The sequence below is a fragment of the Eretmochelys imbricata genome, chromosome 1 (assembly GCF_965152235.1).
Source record: "Eretmochelys imbricata isolate rEreImb1 chromosome 1, rEreImb1.hap1, whole genome shotgun sequence".
In the NCBI taxonomy this organism is placed as follows: domain Eukaryota; kingdom Metazoa; phylum Chordata; order Testudines; family Cheloniidae; genus Eretmochelys; species Eretmochelys imbricata.
Window position 1 is genome coordinate 270,451,658 of NC_135572.1, and position 22,457 is coordinate 270,474,114.

At 42.4% G+C, this 22,457-nt stretch overlaps 1 protein-coding gene across 1 annotated transcript in view; it reads left to right on the forward strand.

Annotated features, from left to right (window-relative positions):
- GUCY2C (guanylate cyclase 2C) overlaps positions 1-22,457 on the forward strand; it is a 65,989-nt gene that overhangs the window by 42,600 nt on the left and 932 nt on the right. The window contains exons 18-26 of the mRNA XM_077835435.1: positions 2,452-2,589; positions 8,213-8,301; positions 9,582-9,673; positions 11,000-11,158; positions 17,044-17,236; positions 17,635-17,809; positions 19,003-19,101; positions 19,845-19,939; positions 20,994-21,070. Coding sequence (XP_077691561.1) covers positions 2,452-2,589; positions 8,213-8,301; positions 9,582-9,673; positions 11,000-11,158; positions 17,044-17,236; positions 17,635-17,809; positions 19,003-19,101; positions 19,845-19,939; positions 20,994-21,070 — 1,117 coding nt within the window. The remainder of the gene's footprint in view (positions 1-2,451; positions 2,590-8,212; positions 8,302-9,581; positions 9,674-10,999; positions 11,159-17,043; positions 17,237-17,634; positions 17,810-19,002; positions 19,102-19,844; positions 19,940-20,993; positions 21,071-22,457) is intronic.

Genomic DNA, 22,457 nt, shown 5'->3' on the forward strand with positions numbered 1-22,457 from the left:
CATCCGATTTGCCCGGTTCTGAAGTGAAGTTTACTGGCCTGTAGTTGTCAGGGTCACCTCTGGAGCCCTTTTTAAAAATTGGCATCAGCCCTTTTGTTTCGTTCTCAGCTTTCCCTGGCCAAGTTGATTTTTCCTTTTTGCCCTGGAGCTTTTGTACAAGCTCTCCTGCAACTTGGCAGGGCTCACTAACAACTTTCTTCAACTTCAGGTCTTCCCAACAGCCCTCGGTACCAGCTCGGTATCACCATCTTTCCCCCCACCCTCCAAGTCTCCTGTAGCTCTCTCCCAGTAACTCTTGCCAGCTCTCCTCTGCTGCTCTCTGTCTCCAACAACTCTCCTTTGCTGCTCCTATCTGTTTCCTGGTCTCTCCTTTCTTTCTCAGGCAGCTCTCACCTGCCCTTTCTCTCTTTCCCTAGAGCCTTACTGCCCCCTCTGAAACCCAATATGGAAGCAGCTGATCAGTTACAGTGCACTGGACCCTGCTCCCTCTCAAAGGAGACAGTCACTCTGACACACCAATAGCAATGAGATTGTGTGACAGGGCAGAAAAGAGGCTAGGTACACCATGATATTATTGATCACAAAACAGTGGAGTGTCTGCATGAAATATCACAATATCTTGTGATGTACTATGATGTAATTCAAATATTAACATGTCATTTTACATAAATTTACATAATTTTTACATTTTTATATAATTCTCTAAAGAGATTCTTAATATATTATATTCCTTAGATGGAGTGTCAGTAAATTATAGCTTTCACTGATTTTTTCATCACCTTTTTTCTATTTCTGCTAATCATCATGGGGTATTTCTGTATAAATAACCATTCCTCTCTTCTCCCCACCTATCTTCTCCTCCCACTTGATTTTTGAGTGAAGATATAAACCTGAAATTGTGACTCTGGAATCATTTTGTATGATTACCAGCTGGAATGTCATAAACACATATTGTATCATCTCTGTGATATGTGGACAGAAGAGAACCTGGGGCTGGAATTGTAAGAGAAAGTTCTTAGATTCACACACAAACATTTGTAGTAATAGAGGTAGGAATATGGAAAATTCGTGGCTAGGAAAAGTGCACTGAATGTAAATGTTACATTCCTCCTGCTCAGGTTTTTCTCATTGTCACATTTCATATTTATATTCATTTTATTGAAATTATTGGCAACAAAAATGATTAGGGGTATGGAACAGCTTCCATATGAGGAGCGATTAATAAGACTGGGACTTTTCAGCTTGGAAAAAAGATGACTTAAGAGGGGATATGATAGAGGTCTATAAAATCATGACTGGTGTGGAGAATGTAAATAAGGAAGTGTTATTTACTCCTCCTCATAACACAAGAACTAGGGATCACCAAATGAAATTAATAGGCAGCTGGTTTAAAACAAAAAAAGGAAGGATTTTTTCACACAACACACAGTCAACCTGTGGAACTCCATGCAAGAGGATATTGTGCAGGCCAAGACTATAAAAGAGTTTAAAAAAGAACTAGATAAATTCATGGAGGATAGGTCCGTCAATGGCTATTAGCCAGGATAGGCAGGGATGGTGTCCCTAGTCTCTGTTTGCCAGAAGCTGGGAATGGGCAACAGGGGATGGATCACTTGGTGATTACCCGTTCTGTTCATTCCCTCTGGGGCATCTGTCATTGGCCACTGTTGGAAGAGAGGATACTGGGCTAGATGGACCTTTGGTCTGACCTAGTATGGTCGTTCTTATGTTCTTATTTTTTTATTAGTAACAGGTTTCTCTTCTTTCTCTGGTAGCTCAGGGGGAAATGTTGTTACAAGCATACTGAGAATTTCTGGGTGTTAGAATTCATCCCTTGAAACAAAGTTATTTCATCACAACAGGGTGGTGGTTGCATTTTGACTGCTGTGTTGCAGCTAATAGAATGATTTTGTTTTACATTATGATACAATATCAACATGTCATGGTAGGTTGCCACAACAGAATAACACCACAATGTCTAGATATCATGGTGACTGGTGTACAAGAAATACATATGTATATTGTTATACAGCCACAGATGTTATGACACAATGATGTTGTCAGCCTCAAAAACATTTGGGGATTATTTTCATAGGTTCATGGAATTTAAGACCAGCAAGGACCTTATGACCATCCAATCTGACCTTCTGCAAAACACAGGCCATAGAACCTCACCCAGTAATTCCTGCATCCAGCTCAACAACTTGTGTTTGAACCTAAGCATATCTGGTAGTCAGTTATCCAGTGTGTATTGAAGTTGGCCCTTCCACACAATAGCTGAACAAATATCTAAACAATACCAAGCTCTAGTGGGGATGGGGATAACAATAGTAAAAAGATAAAATTAAAACAATACGAAGGGGATAAGGTTCTGAAGAAGCTCACAAAAATCAGTTTCATCTCTCTCTCTCTCTATATATATATATATATCTACCTCTTCTGGCTGCTCAGATCTGTGGACAGCTCCTGAACACCTTCGTCATGCTGATGTGTCTCAGAAAGGTGATGTGTACAGCTATGGAATCGTTGCACAGGAGATCATCTTGCGCAGGGAGACCTTCTACACTAACTTCTGCCGGGACCATAAAGGTAAGAGACTAAAAACCCACATCTATCTTACACTACAAACGTAATGTTTGGATGTTGTGGCGGTGACTGTCACATTTTCCACAATTTTAGTGAAAAACATTGTCTCTGTTAAGTACTTGAGCTGCTACTTTTCTCACTGGGCAATGAATGAAGAGTCTAATAGTAGTGACACATGGGAGTAATTGCTGTGATTTTTTTAAATTAAGATTTGTACTGTTTTTCCTTCCATCCTTCCCCCTTGCAACATTACATATTCCAACATGTTACAATTCAGTAATACCAAACATCAACAAACTCACATGGACACCAAAAGGGCAAAAGAAACCCAATGACATGAAATAAGAGTGCTTGGCATTTATAGGTGGGCTCGTTAGGCATTCACTATGGCATTTTGCAGATCTCACCAATAATGCTTCAGGAGAAGAACATTTTCTTCTCCACTGCATCCATGAAATCACATTTCATGGTACTGTTCGAAATAGTTGACAGCCTGGTAAATTCTGGTTCCTTGGCTCAGAAACCTAATCAGATCTTTTGTGCTGCAGGGAATTTTCCACATCCTTCAGGGAGAAGATTAATTATATTTGTGCCAAATTGACTGCTATTTTAGAGAGCAGATCCACGCCTTGAGGGGCATTCTAGGAAGTTTTGCTACATGAGGTTCTGGAATTACTGGGTGAACATCAGTTTGTGATTTTTGAGTTATGGACCTATACCTCTCATGGCTAGTAAAAGCAAGCAGGAAGGTTTTGAATCCTTTGATCCAGAAGATGGGTAGTCCCAGACGATGTGGGTACAGTTAAGTCTTCTGTGCCCATATTTTTGTCAGGTAGCTGGAGTTTTAGGAGTGAATTTTGTATACACTGTGTAAATGATGAAACAGTAAGTCTATACAACTATTAAAGCAGAACTCCATTAAAGTTCTGTTTGAGGCCAGCTGGGGCTTCATCTTCAGTGGGAATTAAACGCAACATTTTCAAAACTGCCTCAGTGATGTAAACTTAAGTCCCTAGTGGGTTTCTTAGTCACTTAGGCAGTTCTGAAAATTTTACCTTTAGTCTAGTTTTCATCTTATTGTGGACAATGCATGACCCTTCCTCATATTATGAACGTAACTTTTAGGTCTCTATATGCCTGATTTGCAAAAGACTTTGCCAAAAGCTTTGTAGGCCAGTGAGATAATTGTGTTAGGTTTACACAGATAGAAGGCTATGCTAATAAAAGACCCACAATGGACAAACTTAACTATGAAGCTTCTTGTTTGCAGATATCGAAGAAGTTTCTTTTATTGGGAAGCCAACTGTGTATTGTTCCTGAAATGGACAAATTTTGTTTATATGATGTAAATCCAATAATGCCACAGCACCAGAATCCATCTATCATTTTATAAATTAGAATAACCACAAGAATGTAAGAGTTTAGAATTCCCCAGACTGCATATTAATAATGAGTTCAGACACCTCTTCTACCTCTGAGTCATCCTGCAAACCCTCCCTGTTTTTGTTTAAACAGGTAATACAGCAGCACCTCAGCCTCCCAATTAGCTCTTTCCCTCTAAACATGTTCAAAGGATTTCTGGGGTAACCTCAGCATGCTCCCTGCCCAGGCACGTAATGTTTATACTCTGGGAAACACAGCCTTTCAAATTGCTAACTCAATACAAATGAACATTTGAGAGAGCTCGTTTTGGGGGGAGGGGACATTTCAGATTTACTTTTGGGTTTCCGTTTGTCTAAAAAACAAACAAGCAAAGTTTACTGTGCTCTACTTAGTTAGAAGATAGGGAATCATTAGCTAAACATACTATATTCCCGGCATATTCGTCATCTTTATAGCCCTGTCTGCCCAAGAGCATACTGTGTGTCAAATGATGCCTGGTTCTGTGTGGGAGTACAATTGGGAGCAGAGTATAAGAGGTCTTATTCCTCCTTTTGCAGGGGGTAGGCACAATCCCAGTGAACACAAGGATTTTATAAGTGTAGTGTCACTACTGGCAAAAGACTCCCCAAATGGGTGGAGAGGGGAAAGGGATATATTCTCCTTTCCATGCTTCAGCCAGCAGGGCTTGCTGCATGTGAGGGTGAGGGAGCAAGTTGCACTCTTTCAAAAAAGTGATTCAGTGGCCATGTTCTCCCTGCTGTGCTGGAGGCATTATGCCAGCTCAGGCACAATGTTCCTAGGTCCTCACTGCCTGCCACCCCCACTTAGCTAGTGGTGTTAGGGTCACAATCTGTCTCTGTGTTGGCTTTGACCTATGTTTTTTCATGAAGCTTCACCATTTTAGAAAAGTTTGGTCCATTCCAAATCACTTTAGTGTTTCCATCCTGTAGACTTAGACCAACTTACTGACAGTTTTGTCAGCATCATGGGATGCAATCCATGCCTCTTGCTGGAGCCAGCTCACAGGTGACAGGACATTTAATAGTCTCCTATATTAGTAGTGGTTAAATCTACTGGACCTGATGCCTCTTTGGCCACTCTGGATTCACCGAGTAATTAATTTTAAATCTGTGGGCCAATCTTTTGTTAAGATTTTAAATTTTCTCTTTAGCAACGAGATTACATCCACACTCCATGGAGCTTTTCCCTTTATTTTAGTATTAGGGTTATATGAGTGGTTAATGTAATGGGTTCTGATATTGATTCTGATTTCAGAAGTTGGTTAAATAAGTTCAGCAGACAGTCAGACAGCTGAGGGGTTAGGTTTTTATTGCCAAGAATCAGTGGGGATTGGGACTCACTATTAGGAAGGTTTTCAAGGCCCTCAACAGCTCCTCATTTGTAAATGACAGGTTTCAGAGTAACAGCCGTGTTAGTCTGTATTCTCAAAAAGAAAAGGAGTACTTGTGGCACCTTAGAGACTAACCAATTTATTTGAGCATGAGCTTTCGTGAGCTACAGCTCACTTCATCAGATGCATACCGTGGAAACTGCAGCAGACTTTATATATACACAGAGAATATGAAACAATACCCCCTCCCACCCCACTGTCCTGCTGGTAATAGCTTATCTAAAGTAATCTTCAGGTTAGGCCATTTCCAGCACAAATCCAGGTTTTCTCACCCTCCACCCCCCCACACAAATTCACTCTCCTGCTGGTGATAGCCCATCCAAAGTGACAACTCTTTACACAATGTGCATGATAATGAAGTTAGGCCATTTCCTGCACAAATCCAGGTTCTCTCACTCCCTCACCCCCCTCCAAAAACCCACCCCCATACACACACAAACTCACTCTCCTGCTGGTAATAGCTCATCCAAACTGACCACTCTCCAAGTTTAAATCCAAGTTAAACCAGAACATCTGGGGGGGTGGGGGGGGGAGTAGGAAAAAACAAGAGGAAATAGGCTACCTTGCATAATGACTTAGCCACTCCCAGTCTCTATTTAAGCCTAAATTAATAGTATCCAATTTGCAAATGAATTCCAATTCAGCAGTTTCTCGCTGGAGTCTGGATTTGAAGTTTTTTTGTTTTAAGATAGCGACCTTCATGTCTGTGATTGCGTGACCAGAGAGATTGAAGTGTTCTCCGACTGGTTTATGAATGTTATAATTCTTGACATCTGATTTGTGTCCATTTATTCTTTTACGTAGAGACTGTCCAGTTTGACCAATGTACATGGCAAAAGGGCATTGCTGGCACATGATGGCATCTGCCATGTACATTGGTCAAACTGGACAGTCTCTACGTAAAAGAATAAATGGACACAAATCAGATGTCAAGAATTATAACATTCATAAACCAGTCGGAGAACACTTCAATCTCTCTGGTCACGCAATCACAGACATGAAGGTCGCTATCTTAAAACAAAAAAACTTGAAATCCAGACTCCAGCGAGAAACTGCTGAATTGGAATTCATTTGCAAATTGGATACTATTAATTTAGGCTTAAATAGAGACTGGGAGTGGCTAAGTCATTATGCAAGGTAGCCTATTTCCTCTTGTTTTTTCCTACTCCCCCCCCCCCCGATGTTCTGGTTTAACTTGGATTTAAACTTGGAGAGTGGTCAGTTTGGATGAGCTATTACCAGCAGGAGAGTGAGTTTGTGTGTGTATGGGGGTGGATTTTTGGAGGGGGGTGAGGGAGTGAGAGAACCTGGATTTGTGCAGGAAATGGCCTAACTTCATTATCATGCACATTGTGTAAAGAGTTGTCACTTTGGATGGGCTATCACCAGCAGGAGAGTGAATTTGTGGGGGGGGGTGGAGGGTGAGAAAACCTGGATTTGTGCTGGAAATGGCCTAACCTGAAGATTACTTTAGATAAGCTATTACCAGCAGGACAGTGGGGTGGGAGGAGGTATTGTTTCATATTCTCTGTGTATATATAAAGTCTGCTGCAGTTTCCACGGTATGCATCTGATGAAGTGAGCTGTAGCTCACAAAAGCTCATGCTCAAATAAATTGGTTAGTCTCTAGGTGCCACAAGTACTCCTTTTCATTTGTAAATGTTTGGCCTAATTCATTAGCTAGGATCAGAGAGAGGACAGGTACCAATGAAGAATTTTTTGAATATGCTTGAGTCATATTCTGCTTTTGAAATGAAGCACCAAGATACTATGATGATTGACATGCTGTAAATACCTTAGGTAGGTAGGTAGATAGAAACTAGACACATAGAAGGACCAGTAATAGGCAAAAAATCCCCCTGCTGAATGTGTAGAATCATTTGTGATATCTCTTACAGAAGCCCTTTACATGGACTAGCAGAACATTCATTACTGCAAGTTAGGAAGCAAACTAATGGTTTGTTGATGGCACAGTATGAATGAGTTTTGAAAACATGACCTGGATTCTGACGTGTTCAGGAGTCAGAGAGTTTTGCTAGGATGGGACAGTCTCTTCCTGCTTATGGGTACAAATAAGGCAACAAACTGCTGTGTTTCAAAATTATATTCATATATATTAATGCTCTGATTTTTAAAGGGTCTGAGCATCTGCAGCTCCAATTCCCTTTGTGAGATTATGCTCTGCACTTCTGAAAATCAGGCCATAATATCCTAAAGGGCTTCTCACATTGCCTTTTACTATGGCTACACCCCATCCTGAGAGAGGCACTAATATGGCTACTGCCCACTTGGGAAGTTGTCGTGTCCATGTCTATCATGCCGAATACATGCATGTATACATTTCTGTTCCTTTCATTTCTCAGGTGGCTTCAAGACACTCTGTTCTGGCCTTCAGCCTTATAACTAGAAACCCCCCAAAGTTCAGATCCAGATAAAAAAAACATGGGTGTCCAGAGCCATGCTTTTGCTTTGGGCCCATCTCTATTTATAAAACTACCTTGGCATACTGAATTCACTCAGGTTTCAGAGTGGTAGCCGTGTTAGTCTGTATCAGCAAAAAGAACGAGGAGTCCTTGTGGCACCTTAGAGACTAACAAATTTACTTGAGCATAAGCTTTCATGGGCTAAAACCCACTTCATCGGATGCATCCAGTGGAAAATACAGTAGGAAGATACATATATACACACAGAGAACATGAAAAAATGGGTGTTGCCATACACGCTATAGTGAGAGTGATCAATTAAGGTGAGCTATTATCAGAAGGAGAAAAAAACCTTTTGTAGATGCACTGCCACTTTATTGTTTAAATATTGCACTTTTTTTTTCATTAGAGAAACTTTACAGAGTGGAGAGTGGCAAAGGAGTTAGACCCTTCCGCCCAGACCTGATCCTAGAGACTGCAGGAGAAAGAGAGCTGGAAGTAAGCCTATGCTAAAGGAAAAGAGGAAATGCTTCTAGCCAGGCCAGAGATGGCTGGTGTGGGAGGATGAAGGCTATACACACTACACGTTCCAATGCTGTGGCCTTTCAGGAAGAAAAAATGTCCCATAATTAACATCAATGCAGTGAAATGTAATTCCCTGGACTTCTTTCCTCCTCACTCCAGTACCCACAACACAGCATTTCCTTATTCTGCACCTGGTGACTTCTAATAACTACAACATGTGTTAAGGGTGGCTCTTTCTGAATTCACATGGTGTCCAGTGGGAGGCGTTTGCCAATCCACTGGAAAAGAAAAAAAAAGCACACAGATCAGAGGATATTTTCCCCACTTTTAGAATTTTTTTTTTGAAATTGCATTAATTTTTTGATGGGACATCTGGGACAAAGAAGACCCCTGTTTCATTTTAAGGAACACATGTATGTTTAGTATGGCACAGTGTCTGTTCATCTTGACCAGATGCATCATGGGGAGGGTGTTTTACCTTGTCTGAAGCATCAACTATTAGCCAATTCTGCATGTGGGATAACTGGGCTAAGTGATTAGTCATCTGATTCCACATGACAAGAGCCCAGATACTGGACTTCATTAATGGATTGTCTGATCCAGTGTGGCAAATCCTATATTCTTAAATGGAGTGATTTATGGGGTCTATGTAACTATTTGGGAAAGGACTACTATTATCTTTTGACAACACTTTCAAACAGTATTACAGTATTAATTTCTATATTACAGTAGCATGTCTTTTAAAATGTTGATATTATTAAACCACAATAATCATTAAACACTAGACTGGATATCTCAAGGGACTGTTAATAGCATGACTTTTTATCTCTGAGTCACCAGTTCCAGCCAGAACCCAAGCTCAGAGAATTGGGGATGGAATTACTAAGGCTTTCACTTCTAGGTCAATAATTACAGTCTGATACCAGGTTGGGGGATTGGATCCTTTCACTTGGCTTTCATTTATGGACCACTGATTCAAATTCTGTTCAGGTTGGTAGTCATTACTGAATGTCAGTATCATCTGTCTGCTGATCAGTGGCTAATGTGAAGAGAGTATTGCTGTAAGGTGCCTATAATGAATTCCCTCGTCACAGATTAATAACAACTGGTCACATTTTAATAAGTTACTGGCCAAGTGGGATGGGAGCGGAATTCCATACTGACTAGTGAACAGCTCCTGGTCTTGCTGTTTAACCCTATTACCATTCTTTGTAACTGCTCACCTGAATTTCCACTGGTTTGTACATTCTCAGGTGTTCATGCTTGTAAAAAGTTGCTGGGAGGAAGATCCAGAGAAAAGACCTGACTTTAAGAAAATTGAGAGCACTCTGGCTAAAATATTCAGGTAAGCACTGTGTTCCAAACTCCCAGCTACTTGGAAGCTGATAGTTATAGGTGTAGTCTGAGGCAACATGATTCAATCAGTGAAAAAACAGGGCTCACTGACTGGGCCCTTCCTCATCCTTTGACAAAATGGGAGGTGTGGGTGCGTGAGAGAGATGATCACTCAGAGCCCAAATTATTACATTTTGTAAATAGGGACTACCCAAGTGTCCGATAGTGGGTCAGATATCCAGGTTTCAGGAAATTTAATGAAGTTGGACATTCTGGGGATGAGATGATTAGAAAGTTTAGGTGACTTGTTTTGGTGAGATTAATGGATTCAAAGTGACCACAAAGTGAGGTGATTGAAAAGATCAGGTTACCCAGAGTAAGATAATTATAGGGTTTGAGTGAAATGACTTCCCTGCCATACCTTTTCTAATCTAGTTATTTAAAAGTCCCAAGCAATGGGTTTTCAGCCACTTCCCTTCAGAGCCTATTTCACAACTTTTAAACCTATCCCCATAAGTCTGTCCCACCAGCCGCTTGCTTATATTTTTATTGCTCTTCTCTGAACTTCTTCCAGATTGTCATGATTGTTCTGACAATGTGGTGTCTGTAACTGAACACAACATTCCAGATGAGGCCACACCAAAGAAGTGCAGGAAAATAGTTAGATTCGCCTCCGGGGGTATGGAGGAACACGCAATTCACGCCCTACAACTGCAGCGGCAGTTGCATTAGAGGGGGGCTTGCCTTAGGGGAGGGCAGTTGGTTCCACTGCCACCTTAACATGGATGTTTTGCTTGGGGAAAAGGCAGTTTTAAAATCCAGCCAGATTTTAAAATCAGAATCCGAATTATTGGATCTTCCAGTCATCTTGGCCCCATCCACTTCATGGGCTGCATCTGCTAGCTCAGGACCCCCAGTGAAGCAGAGATTATGACTGGCTTGTGCTATATCATCTTTGCTTCTGGCAGATGGTCCACTGATGGGAGTCTTCAGTCCAGGTCCCACCAGTGGAAACCTGCAGATCTCAATGAGTGAATGTGACCCACAGCCTGTTTACTTCCCCTTTTGGTGATAAGATGCCATTGCAAAGGCAGCACAAAATTGCATTGGCTTTTTTTGGTGCTCTTTCCCACTGCAAACTCCTGTCTAATTTGCTGCCTCCTATCACCTCTTGCTCCTCCTCAGGATTCTCGCTTTCCATGGTACTTTCTCCCATTGAATATTTGTGTCTCAGGTTATTTTTAAAAAAGAAAAGGAGTACTTGTGGCACCTTAGAGACTAACCAATTTATTTGAGCATAAGCTTTCTTCATCCTTTTCCCAACCACTGTTCCCAGTAACTACCATAGTCAGACCAATGAAAGCTACATGGATACCTTGATCCGGCGTCTGCAGCTGTATTCCCGGAACCTAGAGCACCTGGTAGAGGAGAGGACGGAGCTATACAAGGCAGAAAGGGACAGAGCGGACAGGCTTAACTTCATGCTGCTCCCACGGTGAGTGTTGACCAGCAGGGGCTTCCATGCAGTAGGAAGCATTCAATATTGACTGTGAAGCCCACTGGTGTGTAATGCATCAGAATCATTGTGGGAGGCTCCAACCACAGTGAGCATGAAGACGTGAATAATACTTACTCCACAGAATAAATTGTAACAATTCATAGTGCTTGCCTCCGGATCCAGGTCAGACAAAATGGGCTAAATTATTCTGTCAGTTATAACAAGTGACTAAAAGCAGAATTTGGCCCATTTTCTTTCTATTTTTCCCTATGATTGGCATTATCACCTTTCAAATGAGCTGTAGAACTGAGGTCCTGAACTTGTAAGGTGATTAAAGATCCCATGTTTTTATCATTTAGCCTTTACTGACTGTTAATGCACATTAGGACACTCCTCTCCTCTTGAGGTGATGGATTTGGTTTGATTCTGCAGGGCTCTGATTGAAAATACTGTTTTGCCCTCAGACTATAATATTCATGGCCTGGTTGAACTTTATAATGATTTTTTGTCCACAGCTATTAATACAGTATCCCCAACATGCTCTTTCTTACAGTTTTTTCATCTCCTAAGACGCCATGGTTTACAGATGACTTGCAAGTGGGAGTGACTGCTAGAGCACTTGAGGAGGAAGTTTTGTGCTAATTAGACTAACTGGGACATTAAGAACTTTTACAGTTTTATGCCATGGCTGTGCAGGAGGCAAAGAAAGATTTGTTTGTGGAAAGCTAGCTGAGAGCTAGCTGGCTGAAGCATCATAGACATAAGATTGAGGTTATGTTAGCGGGTTGAGGGAAAGTATCAAAAGAACTTGCAAAGATTATATCAGATCCCCAGATGGAGGGATAGCCATTTATGGAACATGTTGGTAATATGGGTGTTTTGTTAGACTGACGACTGCTCCAGGGTGCTTTGATAGAAGCTATAGCCAATAGTCTTGTATCTGGTGAGATGAATGGGACAGTTTCTTTCAGATGCAGGCAGACCTCACCACCGTTGTTCATGCTTCTGTCACCTTTAGCCTAGACTACTTTAATGAGATGAGATCATTTGGAAACTGAAGCTGGTGCAGAATGCAGCTGCCCGCTTATTGAGTGGAATGTCACACTAAGAGCCTATAATGCTGGTGCTCTGGGATCTGCACTGACTGCCTGTTGGTATCCAAGTGGAGTTAAGGGTTGGGTTTCACCTATAAAGTACTAAATAGTTTGGGACTTGGTTGCCCATGAGACCACCTCTCTCCCCAAACTATACTGCTGCAATTGTGTTCAACAGAAGACCTTGATAGAGAAGAAATGGGGCTGTCAACAGGTCGTTCTCTGTGAAGCCTGATCTGCTCTGGATCGTGCTTCTCACCTGGTCTGCCAGATTAGCTAGCTTTCCAGAGAAGTTACGTCACAGCTTGGCAGGAGCAAGGCAACTTGTGCCATATGCCCTTTGCTAGACGAGTCACAGTTAGTTGAAATTAATCTAAAAAATGGCCACCTGGACTTCTAAACTCTCAATAAAAATGAAGAGTTTGTTGCATGCTTAAACTGAAGGTGAAGTCAAATTGTGAGCCCCTGACCTGGGTGTGGATGCTGTGAGTTAACACTGGGGAGCTGCTCTCCTGCCCCAGCTTCCCCCGCTCTTAGCAGAAGCAGACAGGTGAGTCTGATTGCCTACTGCCTCCTCAGGGCTCTTCTAGCGGCTGAAGGACCAAGTTTTATTGGTCCTGCCAGTACCAAAGCCTGAGTGGCTTCTATACTCATGGCCAGTGATGAGCTGCCGAAATCTTAACAACAGGATCCCTCCTCGCCCCACGAGGGGGTCGTTTCACACCCCTGCCCCCCAGGACTCCTGCCCCATCCACCCCTCTCCCCTGTCCCCTGACTGCCCCCAGAACCGGGCAGGAGGGTCTTGTGGGCTACCATAGTGGGTGCCCACCCCACCCCTAAGAGCCAGAGGCACCTGCCGGGGGGGGAGGTGGGAGTCCCTGTGGTGCTTACCTGGGGCAGCTCCCAGGAAGCATCCGGCAGGTCCCTCTGGCTCCTAGGGGCGGGGGGAGCGTAGCTAGGGGGGTAGCAGGGGGAGCGGCCGCTCCCCCCACTGATCACATCAAAAGTGGCTCCTTAGGCGCTGACAACCTGGGTGCTCCAGGGCTGGAGCACCCATGGGGAAAATTTGGTGGGTGCAGAGAACCCACCGGCAGCTCCCCACCCCGCGCCCATCCCCAGCTCACCTCCGCTCCACCTCCTCCCCTGAACGCACCGCCCCGCTCTGCTTCTCCGAGCCCCCCCTCCCCCCCCGGCTTCCCACGAATCAGCTGTTCGGCGGGAAGCCGAGGAGGGCAGAGAAGCAGGCCGCAGCTTCACTCAGGCTGAGGGTGGCGGAGATGAGCTGGGGTGGGGAGCAGTTCCCCTGCACCCTGCCCCCCCCCCCGGGTTACCTGCTGCAGCGCGGACAGCCCTCCTCGCGCCCCCCCCCCCCGCCCCAGCTCACGTCCGCCTCCCTGGGCCTGAGCGGGAAGCCATGGCTTGCTTCTCAGCCCCCCGGCTTCCCGCGCGAACAGCTGATTCGCGGGAAGCCGGCGGCACCCACAAATTTTCCCCTTGGGTGCTCCAGGGCTGGAGCACCCATGGAGTCGGTGCCCAAGGTGCCACTTTTGGCCAGTTAAATTTAGAAGCCCTTTTAGAACCGGTTGTCCCTCGCGGAACAACTGGTTCTAAAAGGGCTTCTAAATTTAACAACCGGCTCCAGCTCACCACTTCTCATGGCCCCTCTTTCCCAGGAGACACTCTGCCTTTGGGCAAATGTTTCAGGGTGGTGATGCCTCCAGCATGGGGGCAGGGAAGGCCTGGTATCCCCCATCACATGCTACAGGGTTCATTTGTAGATGAGGTGGATGGAAACAATGAGAGCAATGTAATTTATGCTTGTATTTGATATTGTGATTTTTATTTGTTGTGAGGACACTCAGAGATTTAAATGTGTGTCTGTTGGTATTAGAGTTATAAATCAAAGTAAATTCATAAACATAACTGAATGTCACTGTTTACATGAATGGGGGTGGGGGTCAGTGTTGGTGGTCCTAACAAATTCCAACTTGGAGAATTATATTCTGCTAACCTAAAATCAGCCTGCAGTTTCATTTGGAGAAAGTCTTGGTTCTTTCTAAAATGGAAGCATTGTTTTTGTTATGTGCTACTAACAAGTTGCCATATTCTAACCCCGAAATTAATGTATTTCAGTAGTGGATGAAATAATCCTTATACCCACAATGTGTAAAGTGCTTTGGGATCCTCCAAGATGAATGATTCTAGAGAAACATAAAATTATTATCATAAAAGGTGTCTACCATTTTGAAAGTTCTCACTTGCAGTTTATTTACAGATATTCTCTAACATTCATCCTGTATTTCTTTGAATCAGAGAATCAAAGGCTGCTTCCACCTCTCCTCTGTTCTATTTCCCTCATCTACCCAGCTCAGCAGATGGTAAATTTGCAGGGCTCCCAGTTCCCTCTGCACTCTACTCTTTCTGATTCCCCATACAAGATCTTTGGGGAAAATGTATAGCAGAGAGGGAAAATGTGACATTGTTTGCACAGACAGAGATTCAAAGTTTCAACAGAGTTTGTCAGCTACCTAGGAACTGCTCTGACCTGCCAGTGCCCAGGAAGTCCCTGTCTAAGGCTCCAATTCAGCCCATCACTTAAGCACATGCTTAAAGTTAAAATTATTTGCTAAATCAGAGCCTTAACGAGGAAGTACCTGCAGATGCTCAAAAAAACCCAGATCTGATCTAGAATTAAAATACTATTTAATGATTTAAAAGATGGGAGAAAAAAATCCAAGCTTGGTCTACACTTAAAAGTCAGGTTGACATAGTTACATCAGTCAGGGGTGTGAAAAAAGCAACCCCCCCACCCCCCCCCCCACACATAGCTGTGATGACCTAATCCTCAGTGTTGACACAGCTATGCTGATGGAAGAATACCATTGTTTAGGGAAGTGGTATTCCTAAACCAACAAAAAATCCCCTTCAGTTGGTGGAGGCTGCGTCTACGCTACAGGGTTATGCCAGCATAGCTATGGCTATTTAACTATGCCAGTATAGTCTCTGTAGTGTAGTTGTACTCCAGTTTGTTTTCTGTAAAGTGTGGTTGAGTGGAAAAGGGTAGTATTGTGGCAGGCCCTTTCTGATTCACTTGTAGTTAAGATTTGTAACTGAAATATTTACATTCGTCTTGCAATAGATGAGCACTTTCTATCTTATGCATGTCTCACCATGACCAATAAAATAACTGATCTATTTGAATGCTAATGATGTTTAAGAGGGTTGTTTGCCTAGAACTGGCTAAACCAGTCCTCCTCAGTATATCTAGGTGTCACATCTGAAAGATTTACAGGAAGATGCTAGAGGGAGACCTGTAGGTGCCATGTGCAAACAGAGGGCTAAACAGTCTGAAGATAATTTGAAACATCATGGATTCCCAGACTTCATGTAATCATTATACACGATGATGGACATTCAGACTGACTGATCTAAAAACTAGCTTGAGGAAGGAATGAGGTCCTTGGGAGTACAGTGAACAAACATTTCACAAAATGAATTAACACCTATTTTTAAGATGACTTTTCAGTTAATTAGGTGACCTAACCAGTGAATTTTGAATGTAATGTTTACATATCTTTAGCTTCTTTCATATTCAAGGATCCTGAATTTTTTTACAAGCCTTACAAATGATATATATATGAGAATCAATTCACCTTCTGCAGAAATGCAGCCACCTCTGTGGTGGCATACAGCAGCAGTTTCAACAGCAAACAACAACGCTAAGGTCTTGTCTTACATAGGGAAGTTAGTGTAGAGTAAACTAGGGTGTGAATTTAAAGCACACTATCTATTTTGCTCCCCGTATAGACACTCTTGTTTGCACTAAAATGGTCTTTATGTGCTTTAGCTTAATATACTTCCAAAGCCCTAGGATGTGAAGAATGACAGACTGCCACTGACAACTGAAACAGGAGTGGGACTTCAGGGAGGCAGAATGTAATTAACCAACGTGGAATTTGGCCAGGATACCAAGCCAAACACCCCCAGTCTTGTCAAGAACAAGATGTACAGAGAAAGTGTATGTGTACAAAAGAAAATTGAAAACTGGATTCAACTTCCAAAGCTGTCAGATGCTCACCAGACAGATTGGAACTACGCAGAAAGCAGTATGGCGATGTCCACACAGCCCTGCAGTTTGCACGATGAGGGTGTGAATTGAAGCACACTCTAGTGTGTTCTGCTGTAACTTCTCCATATGGATGCCGCGGGCATGAACTAACTACTTCACATTAACATAGTCCTCTTTAAACAGGACTAAATTAGTACAAACTAGGTACCTTTTAGATTGCATCCACAGCAGCCACACAGGGGAGTTATAGCATAGCACACAAGTGTGTGCTGCAATTCGACTATGGCCCATAGTCAAAACTGTGGGGCTGTGTAGACAAGCCCTGTGTCTCCTTGGCTTTAGTGTGCACAATTCCACGCTAGAAACTTGAAAGCAAGTCTTCGGAGGAGACTGCCTGCCTGATACAGTCTTGTCTCTGGATTTTCTCAGTTATTATGTATAGGGAAGCGTAGGGATGCATAGCATTTTACAAAAATATAAGAAAAGTCTCTTTCCCAAGGAGTTTACAATCTAAATAAGAGCTCATAATCTAGAAGGCTCTAGTAGCCAGAAATGCTAGCGTGTCTGACTTTCCAAGTGCCCGTTGAACTCATTACCAGAATGTTGGTTTGTTTACTTCTATTTCTGGAACACTTACGGCCGACAGGTCTAGGAGGTTGAGTTGTCCTCTAAAGCAGAAGGTATATTTATCTCCATTTCCCTTCCACCTTTCTTCACAGGCCAGTGGTAAAATCTTTGAAGGAAACTGGGCGGGTAGAGCCAGAGCTGTTCGAAGCAGTCACCATCTATTTCAGCGACATTGTCGGCTTCACCACGCTATGCCAATACAGCACCCCCATGGAAGTGGTGGACATGCTCAATGACATCTATAAGAACTTTGACCACATTCTCGACCATCATGATGTTTACAAGGTGAACAGAGCCTCACTTACACTTAAATAATAATCAGGATACATAAAACATCGCAGTCAGAGTAATTGGGAATAGAATGTGGTAACAAAGGCTCAAAACCAGTACACTAAGTAAAGACAAATGAGAGAAGTACAGGCCAAGATTACGTCTCTCTAATGTGCTTCACATAGCTCTCTGTAAATGGTTTTTGATACCAAGTGGTCACAGATTCATTACCTAGAATGCTGTGTACTGAGCACTTCACTACCAGAAAGAGGTCATCTAATTGGAAGGAATTTGGCAACCCTGCACTGCCAAAGAAGAGATCAAGAAAATGACTCTAAAAGCCCATTTCCATCTGCAATTTATATGCATCTTCTAGTAAACGGGAATGGTAACTGTTAATCGTGTTTCCACAGGTGGAGACCATTGGTGATGCGTACATGGTGGTGAGTGGCTTACCAAAGAGAAATGGCAACCGCCACGCAGTGGACATCTCTATGATGGCACTGGATATCCTTAGTTTCATGGGATCCTTTGAATTACGACATCTTCCTGGCCTGCCTGTTTGGATTCGCATAGGGATTCACTCTGGTATGGGGTCACGGCATGTGAATATGAATGACATAGCTATTCTATCTAGATCAAAAAGTAAACAATGGTTAAAAGAGCTCATGCCTCATTATTCATAAATTGATTCTCTGTGAAGACTGTGGTATAGCATGACACAACTGGCCAGAAGCACTGTCAATTGCCTTCCTCAAAAGCGTCAGGTATAAAAGACCGTTGTTAGAGGAAAGGCGGTGGACTTAAATAGACCATTGGCTTGCTCCCGTTCCATTTAACAACTCCATCTCTGTGAGGTTGGTAGCTGAGCAAACCAACCTCTGTAGTTCCTTATGAGATTGATTTCAGAGTAGCAGCTATGTTAGTCTGTATCTGCAAAAAGAAAAGGAGTATTTGTGGCACCTATGTTCAAATAAATTTGTTAGTCTCTAAGGTGCCACAAGTACTCCTTTTCTTTTTATGAGATTGAGTTGGTGACATTATACCCACCTGAGTCCTTAGAGACCTTTCCTCCCCCACTGAAAAGCAGACTTACATTAAATGCTTTTGAGGCAAATGTTCTCACCAGGCCCACTTGAGAATCAGTTTTTGATTTACTTTATTAGAATGGCATTGTGGATAATCCAAAGAACCCAAGTACTTGGGGAAACTTTCTTTTTATTTTTGCTTGTTTCAGTACTCTGTTGTTTATGTCCATCACAAGAGAAGGAATATAACAATTCAGTTATTCGGGAAAGCCCTAAAGACACCAACAGAAACTTCTCCATAATTAAGTTAATTCTTTCCATCCCCTGCTTCCAGAGCTGACACTTAGGAATTATGCTAATACTTCTGCATTTTTGTCTGCTCAAAAATATATTCAAATAGTATGAATAGTCTTTTAATATATTTAATATATTTTACAAGCTGAACAGAGACAGGCCTGGTCTACAGTTGGATGTGAGACCTCCAGACACTGTACAAGGTGATGTAGATAGTGCTTTCAATCACTGCTGGCCCCAGTGCCCGTGCTCTGCTGCTAGAAGTGCCATCTTTGAGATGAGACCACTCACCCACTCCAGGACACTAACAGATAACTCCCATAGTTATGATGGCATCACGCTAATTCCTAAGTTTCAATTTCTTTCAGCCACGTCTGAGACCTCAAGGGCTTCTCTGAATCCCCATGGAATAACAGCCTCTCTGTCTTCCTCTTTCCTCACCCTGTCCTCTGCTTTCAGGTCCATGTGCTGCTGGTGTGGTTGGGATTAAGATGCCTCGTTACTGTTTATTTGGAGACACGGTTAACACAGCTTCAAGGATGGAATCCACAGGTTTACGTAAGAATTGAACCTCACCTCTCTGTGTAATCTGACACTAGGCTAGTTGTGCATTCAAATCTAGAGTTCCTTCTCCAGCCAAGAACAACTTTATCATCAAAGCATAGACGTTTAAAGATAGAAGATCAAATTTTCCATTCCTCCACTCCACCCTGGAAAATACAGGCCTATTCCTAGTTCTTTTGCTTCCTAGTTGATGAAGGGGGTAGGTGGCTGGCTGGCTCAGTTCCTGTGGAACTGGTGATTTTAATGCTGCTGAGATTTAATTTAATTGATTATGTTCGGGCGCCTGGTGACTTGGATAGGCATCTTTATTATATAAATATATATAAATAAATATCCCACAATCTAATAGTTTTGCAACTAAAAATGTTTCCTGAGATCCAGCCTAAATTTTCTTCCCTTTGCTCAGTTTCTTCCCATTCCTTCCCCTTCTTGATATTTACCCTGTCCCCCTACCCCGCAGATACTGTTATCACTTCTATCCTGAGGCATTGGCTGGTCTAGCTATAATTATTTAGTAGTTTTAGTCTTTCCTTGTATATAATGTTATGTGACGGAGTAGTTATTTTTGGGTTCAACAATATATGGGTAGCATTAATGTCATTTGCGCACAGAATTCGTCCTAAGACATCAGTGACAATTAGATACACCTCTACCATAGCACAGGTTTTCACAGAAAATGAATATGTTCATGCGTTGTTTCTGAATCAAACATTTGTTGCTTGTTTGTTTATTTTTAGCTTTACGGATTCATGTAAGTGCATCTACTATCGCCATCCTGAAGAGGACAGACTGCCATTTCCAGTATAAAGTGAGAGGAAAGACTTACTTAAAGGTAACATAGACCATGCCTACAAACACACAGGAATGAAATTTTATCTAAAGGTATCACACACCTGAGATGTTCACCTATCTTGGCCCTGGTCTACAGTACGAGGTTAGGTCAAATTTAGCTGCGTTAGGTCGATTTTATAAGCAATGTGGCTACACAACCAACCCCATTCCATCGACCTAAAGGGCTCTTAAAATTGACTGCTGTACTCCGCCCTGACGAGGGGAGTAGTGCTAAAATTGATCTTGCTGGGTCAAATTTGGGGTAGTGTGCAGATGCAGCGTTGTGCAATTTGATGGAATTGGCCTCTGGGAGCTATCCCAGAGTGCTCCAATGTGACCACTCTGGACAGCACTTTCAACTCTGATGCACTAGCCAGGTACACAGGAAAAGCCCCCGGGGAACTTTTGAATTTCATTTCCTGTTTGTTCAGCATGGCGAGCTCAGCAGCACAGGTGACTATGCAGTCCCAGAAAAGCAAACAAGCTCCAGCCTGGAGCGAACAGGAGACACTGGATCTGATTGTTGTATGGGGAGAAGAATCTGTGCAGGCAGAACTCCGATCAAAGAGAAAAAATTGTAATATATATGCCAAAATTGCACAGGGCATAGTGGAGAGAGGCTACACCAGGGACACAGAGCAGGAGAGCAAGAGAGACGTATCTGTTGGCAACACAGCCACAGGGTGATGGAGACACCCCTCTAGAGTTAATATAGCCATTGAAAAAGCATCTGAGACAAAAGTCAAGGCAACGCAGATGTCTGGGAAGTACTATAGGTGAAACATATCATTGGTAATAAAAATTTGGTGAGGAGGCAGTGGTGAATGGGTATGGTGGGAGAGGCCTATTAATTTGCTCACCTTTGCTTTGTTACATTTATTTGTTTCAGTTTATAAAATTTGATAGGTGCCCATCCTATGCTCTGGGTGCCTGTTAAATACAGTAAGCAAAGATAATAGAACAATCATATAATACAGTGCAACATAAAGCATATACATCATATATTGTGCCTATCTAATCCCTAAATTGTGCTTCTCTCTTCTCTGACATATTAGGGCAAAGGAACTGAGATTACCTACTGGCTGACAGGGGTGAAGGACCAGCAGTATAATCTCCCAACACCTCCTTCTGTGTAAGATGTTCTTTATTTGTGGGAAGGGAGAAACGAAACTTTCAGGCCTTGCACTTCAGCCTTCACCAAAAGTGCTGAAGTGCACTTCTCCCCTCAGAATTTTTAACTTACTATACTTTTTGGTATTCCTTGGGCTCATGTCAAGGACACAGCAGTGTATGTGCATATGAACACATGCAAGTATACATAATAGTATTAGTTCTGGGATTGCTAATAGGCTTACATACTTTACTGGATCAGGGCCTTGGATGGGAGACATTCAAGGAAAACTCACCAGAAAGGGGTGTTGATTTAGTAGGTGCAAGTTCAGATTGGGGGAAAAGAGTGGTGATACTCTCCCAAGCTTTATCGCCAGTCCAAGCACCAATCACTTGTAACACTAAAATGAGATGCCAATCACAATAGAATGTGTGCAGATTTCATTATGTAATTTCCCTTCTTTTTTCTTGTATGATTTGATCAGTAGTGAAACAGTTAATAACATTAACATTAAACTGTCATCATGAAGCTTCAGACTCAATACCAAAATGAGATGAATGAGAGCAGTTCACACCTCTTAGTTACCATTTGAGGTTGTCTGCAGACTCAGGCACCTCTTTGTTGATATTGGGTTCTCATTTTGAAGATTACCTTCACAGGCATAAGGTCTAGAGACTTAATTTTTAAAAACTTCTAAACAAAACTTCAGTTTCTGGAGCATAAGAGAGGAGTTACCAGGAAAAAAATACTAGATTGATGTCCTGGTTTAATCAGACCCAGGTAGGTAACAGTCTTCCTTTTGAATTGACACTCAGTCAGTTTCCAAAGTAAAGGGGTGTGGTGACACTGAAGTGCTGCCTTTCAGAAGTGACATAAAACTGAGTTCCTGACCACTTGTGGTAATTTTAAGATGTACTTTGCTCCGTACAAAGGGCATTAGTTCCAGTGACATGATCAAATTCAAGTCTGGCTGATTACATTTTTCCAAATAATTTCAGTGAGATATGGAGTTCTTCTTCACTTCCTATCCTAACCCGTTGTGTAGTGTTGCTGTGTACTATTTATGCAGCTGTTGTGATCCACCTCAGGAGTGACTGTGTTTCAATACAGATTGAAGTAATTCCTTTACATACTGTATATGGTAGTTTGTAAAACACATTGGGATCTTTTAGGGTGAAAGGCACTAAATAAATATGATACTATTAATTATTATTTTTATTGCAAAAGTTTTTTGAGAATTAGGTCATGTCCCATTGCACAAATTCAACACTCTGACCATTCATTCATATCTAGCTAAAGCAGAAGAGACTGCCCTTCTCTAAGGGATAAGAGGTGATTTTTGTCAGGGTCTTTCCAGACCAGAAAGCATCAAGTTTTCTGGATAATTTAAAATCCCATGCACTCTTGA